At 36.7% G+C, this 6,390-nt stretch overlaps 1 protein-coding gene and 1 long non-coding RNA gene across 2 annotated transcripts in view; one reads left to right on the top strand and one right to left on the bottom strand.

Moving 5' to 3' along the window:
* LOC109323181 overlaps nt 1–2,311 on the top strand; it is a 3,339-nt gene extending 1,028 nt beyond the window's left edge. Inside the window, exon 2 of the long non-coding RNA XR_002104567.1 lies at nt 2,272–2,311. This is a non-coding gene — a long non-coding RNA (uncharacterized LOC109323181). The remainder of the gene's footprint in view (nt 1–2,271) is intronic.
* ABCB11 (ATP binding cassette subfamily B member 11) overlaps nt 1–6,390 on the bottom strand; it is an 83,085-nt gene that overhangs the window by 2,201 nt on the left and 74,494 nt on the right. Inside the window, exons 23-26 of the mRNA XM_019554636.1 lie at nt 5,371–5,574; nt 2,067–2,308; nt 1,794–1,950; nt 453–650 (exon numbers count right to left, since the gene is read on the bottom strand). Of these exons, the coding sequence (XP_019410181.1) occupies nt 453–650; nt 1,794–1,950; nt 2,067–2,308; nt 5,371–5,574 (801 nt within the window). The remainder of the gene's footprint in view (nt 1–452; nt 651–1,793; nt 1,951–2,066; nt 2,309–5,370; nt 5,575–6,390) is intronic.

Below are 6,390 nucleotides of genomic sequence, written 5' to 3'. Positions count from 1 at the left end.
GGCTTCTAAGGAGCAAAGAGTGAGGGCCAGTGAACATCCAGTGAGGCTGCTTGGGGCTTATCCTCAGTGTCTCAGGACCTTTTTCTCCTTGGCCATCTCCAGAGATCTATATAACGAGCTGTATTTTTGGAGAAAGAGGATGGGGTGATAAAAATAAAAAAGGGAAGATACTGCTCTGTACAACACCCAACCATCTGTGTGCCTGGATTTCTGTACCTTGATATATTAATTCCTCTGGATCCTCACTGAACAACAAACAAATCCAGTCTCAGTTCACCTAAATTAGATCACTTAAAAATATTAGACTGTAAATCTGAGGTAAGATATGGATGCTGTGAAAATCCACTGAGGTGATCCCCAAACGTGTCTTAGTAACTCTTTATCAAATGGTTGATTTTGAAAATTTCTACAGTAAGCAAGCACTTTGAGCTATACTGTCAAAGCACACTTACCACAGTTCCCTTCTCAGGATCATAGAAACGCTCCAGAAGCTGGACACAGGTACTTTTGCCACATCCACTACTTCCAACCAATGCAAGTGTCTGGCCTGGTTTAACTGTCACTGAGAGGTCATTCAAAACTTGTGTATCAGGCCGAGAAGGATATGTGAATTTACAGTTGAGAAATGTAATGCTTCCCTTGAAATCATTCTGATGAAAAAGTGAAATAAGACAGATTGAGCTCCAAACTGAATTTTAAAGGATAAAATCACATTTGATAAGGAGTGATTCTCATTTCTGATATTAATATTTTTGGTAATATTGCTGTCAATCAAGTCAGGATCCTTATGAAACAATTCTGGAGACTGAGGACTCGAAAGATTGACTGGATTGACTGTACTGGAAAGTGGGGTTTTAGCTATAACCATGCACCTGTATTTGTTCTATCAGTAGCTTCCCCACTCAGTACTGCCAAATTGCTACAATTTGAAAAGTGATTCCTTAGTGAGCTGTCAAAGTAGTTAATCTCCTGTCTCCACTCAGCAGTTTTAATTTTCAGAATTGATGTCATGTAGTATCAATTGTGTTTATAGTTTATAATGCTTGCAGAGAATAGCCGTGTAATTTAGCAGAGGGCAATATATTTAACACAAAAAGGCTTTTAGCAAACAAACAAAAAACTGCATTCAGCAACAACACATGTTTTTATGTTGGCTTAATTTTGCTAATTTATATGAAAAAACCATAAACATTCCAGAAAAAAATGTAGAATTTCATTTTACCTAGGATAAAAGCATTAAATATTTTAGTCTGAATGACTCTTTATTTCAGAATTTTCTTAATTTCTTAAGCAAAATGTTTAGTTCAGCTTGAAATGATTTTAACTTTTCCACTCACCAAAATTTATTTTCAGTATGAAACAATATGATTTTCCTCCCAATTTGTTGAAATTGCCAACAAACCAAAGTTATACCTATTATTCATTTTATTTTAATGAAATTATAATTATATTTAGATGATACTAACTCTAACATACAAATTGTAGATATGAAATATACTACCTTTGAGTCACACATTTCCTTATTTTCAAATCAATCATTTACCATTTGTTGATATTGCTTCATAGGAGAAGGATTTATAATAGAATCTTATAATAGACGAGGAGTTTTGTATTACTATAGGAATTGTGCTTACAGTATAGCACAGAGCTCAGCGCTACCAGAAAGACAAGCAAACGTAGCAAGTCTTCAAACATGATATTGCTCAAAACAGTGGTGATCATGGTGTTTTTGGGTTTCAGTTTTTATTGTTAGACTGAATAACATTTCTCAGATTGCTCCTTTCAAATCTTACCCACTTTTCCCCTTTGTCACTGTAAACACTGATTAGAGGAACACGATCCACCAGTTGAAAAAACCGTGCTGCAGATATTTTTGCTTTAGCATAGTTTGGAGTATAGGAAGAAGCTCTTCCTAAAGCAGTTCCACTGGTTACAATAGAAGAGATCACCCTGCAGCGAAGGAGAAAAGTTTTGACCGTGTGGGCTGATATACTACTTGTGAATTTCCATGAAACAAGTGCATTTCTGTAACAATAGTATATTTCTGTCTCTGAGTATATTCTTACCGGAAAACGTAGCTATAATGAAGTCCTTCACTCTCAACTAAAAACCCCCCATATCTGTATGAGACAGAATTGGCTATGAACACTATGCACTGGGAAAAGCCAAAGCAAATTCCATAAACGTTTGCCTTTTTGATTGAAGCTCTATAGGGCTTTTCAAGCTGTTCTTCATATGCTTTAATAAACATTTTCTCTTTTCCTATTCCAGCTACAGTCCTGATGTTTGAGAGGGCTTCACTGGAAATCTGGAAAAGAAAAGGAGATATAAGTAAATCTCCTAACAATCCATCTGAAATGGCAGGAAAACCTTTCTGACTGACTGCTAGAATGAGAGGGCAGCATGATTATTTGGGTCAACTGTAGACACTAATAATATACAAAATGGATTCAGATCCAGTAATCATTGACACAAGCCTTAGCCCATAATATAAGAGTCTTTTCTGAAGAAAACCTCAACATGGCTGCTATCTCTGCTCTACTTGGACTAGACTGCTGCAAATATCTCCAGTGTGGAGAGCCTTCTGTGGTCCCTCTCACCTGAATTTCACGCTATATGAGTAACTGGTACCATTATTCCTTGATAAGAGCATGTGTTATGTTCCCCCTCGCAGAAGTTCAGCTGTTCTCACCATGCATTCCTTAAATTTCCATGCTGACTATGTTCATTGTATTGTACCATGAGATTTGTATCCTTCTCAACATAGGATGTATGGAGCTGTGAAATATATACCTACATGAATCTGAACAGGGGCTTCTTAAAGACATTTTTTGTCATCAATGTCCAGCTAACCAGAGAAACTCATAAATATTTTAAATCTTCTTTAGGAATGGTGGTATCAATCAAATGTGAAAAGATGTTCTTGACTGCCTATTTATTTTTAAACATTCTTATTTTAATTATTACACAAATGATCTTGGGGAAGTGTAGTATGTTAGTTTATAGTTTTGTATCTTTAAAGTCTATACCTTTTCCAAAATATAAAAGCTGTATTTACTACTAAATTTTAATGTGCTAGCAAATCACCTATTCAGTGACTTACTATAAAGGCTCAGTATGTGCATTTTCTCTTATACTGTCCTTTCTATGATCTGTTCTTATTACATTTTGATTTATGACCTGTAGATGTCCCACACACAGTATATCACAATAACCTGCATAAGAATCTCTGAAATCTATTTGGGTCAATAGCCCATGATTTTTCAGACAAGTAAGTAACATTATCCCAGGCAATTGGCATGCATTTTGAAGAATAGTGCCAGCAAACTGAAGTATTCAAACTATATTTTCCTATATTTAAAATGGCAGATAAAGAATCATGATGGAATCTTCTTCAAGCAAACCTGTTGTATCGGATGGTATGTTTGTGAATAAATTAGAAAATACCACTGATCAGAGTCACACATTGCAAAAACTGCTGAAGTATTCAGTGATATTTTTTCCCCTGGCCTCTGGGTCATTCCACTGAGTTGAAACTGTTGGCCTGGCCATTTATCAGATTTTTGTGGTGAAATTTGTTTTTCAATTCGGAGAAGATACTTTGATCTATCACTTGCTATAAATAATTTAGCCATTCTGGCTGAATGATTAGCTGTGAGTGCCATTCTTTTTTTTACTTTCAGGAGTTGAAACCCATCTTTGTTTAATTAGTGACATCATTAGTCCGGAGGTATTAATTCAAGTAATATGATTTTTTGTAGATTTAGTATATTAATATGTCTGGATAATTTAAATTAGTTCTCATTATTTTTTACAGTTTATTTAAACTGTATATCCCTCTATGATAGATGGTGGACTCTGTTAGTATTCCAGTGTGCAAGTCAGTATTTTCTATAGTCTAATCCTCCCTTTTCCCAAATAATGATGGCTTTCATTATATTTTATCCTTCAAGTTTTCAGTAGCCCACACAGCCAACAGCACCAATCTGCCTAGTGTTGCTCCAGCAAAAACTTTAAGAATTAATAGAATATCACATGTCAGCACAACAGGACCATGCAGTCATTTAAAATTATTCTTAATATAAGGCCAAGGCCAACAGAATATATCTGTTCTATGCAAGAAGGCATATATGAGTTCCCACATGAGCCAATACCCCAACTAAAAAGGAAAAAAGCCCCTAGAAAACTCATGGTAGGACACTGAGTAATTGCCCAGGGAACAACAGAGAGAAGAAAGCATGCAATAGAACTCAGTCCTCTTTGGTTTGTTATTGCTTGCATAGCTATAAGGACAGGGGAAAAGAGCAAGCTAATCTCTGGTTTATACATCTGGCCATGACGTGTGTAAAATCCTTCCTGGAGGATTGGATTGGGAGTTTTGTCCTCCTTACTACTGAAAATTGCCCAACAGGATCTTCCCCCAGCACTATTCCACAGGATACATCCTGAATTATCTCCGCTTCTGGGAAAAGAGAGTGTCCTTTCCCAATGTATCATTGTTTTAAAAATTAGTGCTTTTTCTGTATTTCCAAATGGGAGTAGTCAGGTCAAAACAACATTAATATCTTTGAGCCACAGCATTGTTAAAATTCTTCTTTAAGGGATATATATACACCATTCATTCTGCATTCCAGAGGGATGGATTTGATCAACTGAATTTTGTCTTCATCTTTTAAACTTCTCCGAATGGTTATGTCATGTTCATTCTCAGACTGTTCACCCAGGGCTAGATTCACCTAGGGGATGTAGGCAATTGAACACAGAGCATTGCAATTTAAGATCCGTACTTATAAATCCTAGCTAGGTGCCTAGATTCCCTATAGTTGAGGTCAGCACTTAAGACCAGGTTCCACAAAAGGCCAGTACGCTGCCTAATCTATACAGTAAGAAATACTAAATGGGGCGTTTCTTAAATCTGACCCACTTAGGTGCCTTTACTCCTAGGGAGAATCTTCCCTCCACTCAGGATTCACAGCCCTGAACATTTTTTTGTATCTAAGCACTTGCTTACAGAAAACAAAGCAGGGATAGTCACTTCATTCAAGGGGTGGCTGTGGTAGATGTTGTAGTGACAACTCTTAGTTGCTGAAACATTCACAGAGCATGTGGAAGATGTAGTTTTATTTCCCCTTCTGCCAGTTAGGATTTGAACACACATCTCCCAGGACAGCATAACTGTAGGAGACAGCCATAAAATATTCTGGAATGGGGCATGTTCAAGTCTTCCTGGTTGAAGCTGTCCCTCTTTGCATGGAATAACAACACAGTCCAAACAGAAGTTAGAGTGTGTGTGAGCAAGAGTGCACATGATTTGATAACTTGTGTGGCATATGATCCTCTGTTTTAGCATTTAAAAAAAAAATATATTACCTGCCCAGTAGCTTCCAGAGCTTGCTTGTCTTGAGAAGCAAATCCTGTCAGCATTTTAGCCTGGACAGCCCCAGATAAGGCTAAAAAGGGCAGGAAGCAAAGTATAACAAGACTTAGTTTCCAGCTGAAATAAAAAGCGATGACAATGGCCACTCCAATGTTGGCAGAGGAGTTGACAATCATTCCTATCTGAGATCCAGTAGCCTAGGAAAAAAGGATGGAGGGAGGAAGTTTAATCAATTATTCTCCTGATAATACCAGTCAAAGACAAACATAAAGAGGAGTACTTCGGCCCAAATATTCTCTTTTCTTATGGATCATGGATTAAAGAAAAATATTCCTGACACTAATTGATGTAAAGATAACTTAATCAGGGATGAGTTTTACTATATAATTGACTCACTTGAGGTTGTTTACCTGCATCTGAATGCTGCATGTGGCCTAAATAGTCATTTGTTTAGGTTTAAATAGTACAGAGAAGCCTATATGAAGGTCTATAACCTAAGACAATGTAACAATCCCAGAATCAGGAACACTCTCTGGAAATACTTGACAAAGATTCAGAAAGGAACACATTATAGGTGCTTTACTTCTTATTTCTCCTTACCAGGTACATTTTTAAAGCTCCTTTATTATAATTTTTACTGCTGGTGAGTATCTATTTGCCTTGTGTGCCTACAGGACATTTTTCTTTTTGACAGCTTTAGTGTATTTACTCAAGTGTGCACCTGTTTCAGGTCAACATGCATTTAACTTCACTAAGAGATAACTTAAATGCGGTGTATTGCAAAACAAGAGTTTGCTGTTTTCAGTCATTTGATTTCAGATTCATCACTACACCATGAAGTGCCAGCATCCAGATTTCCTCTCCATGTCCTCTCTGTACTGGAGCTATGAGAAGTGGAGCACCTCAGAGAGTGGCAGTTCTAGGAGTCTCCATCTGTCCCCTGGACCATATAATTGTTAGAAATATTATTAAAAATGCATTATCAATAGCAAATTTAGAAAAAAAAAAAAAAA

This window comes from Crocodylus porosus, unplaced genomic scaffold (assembly GCF_001723895.1).
Source record: "Crocodylus porosus isolate Cpor-Errol unplaced genomic scaffold, CroPor_comp1, whole genome shotgun sequence".
Classification (NCBI taxonomy): domain Eukaryota; kingdom Metazoa; phylum Chordata; order Crocodylia; family Crocodylidae; genus Crocodylus; species Crocodylus porosus.
Note: the sequence above shows the minus strand (reverse complement) of the source record. Positions and strands in the feature narration are given on the sequence as shown.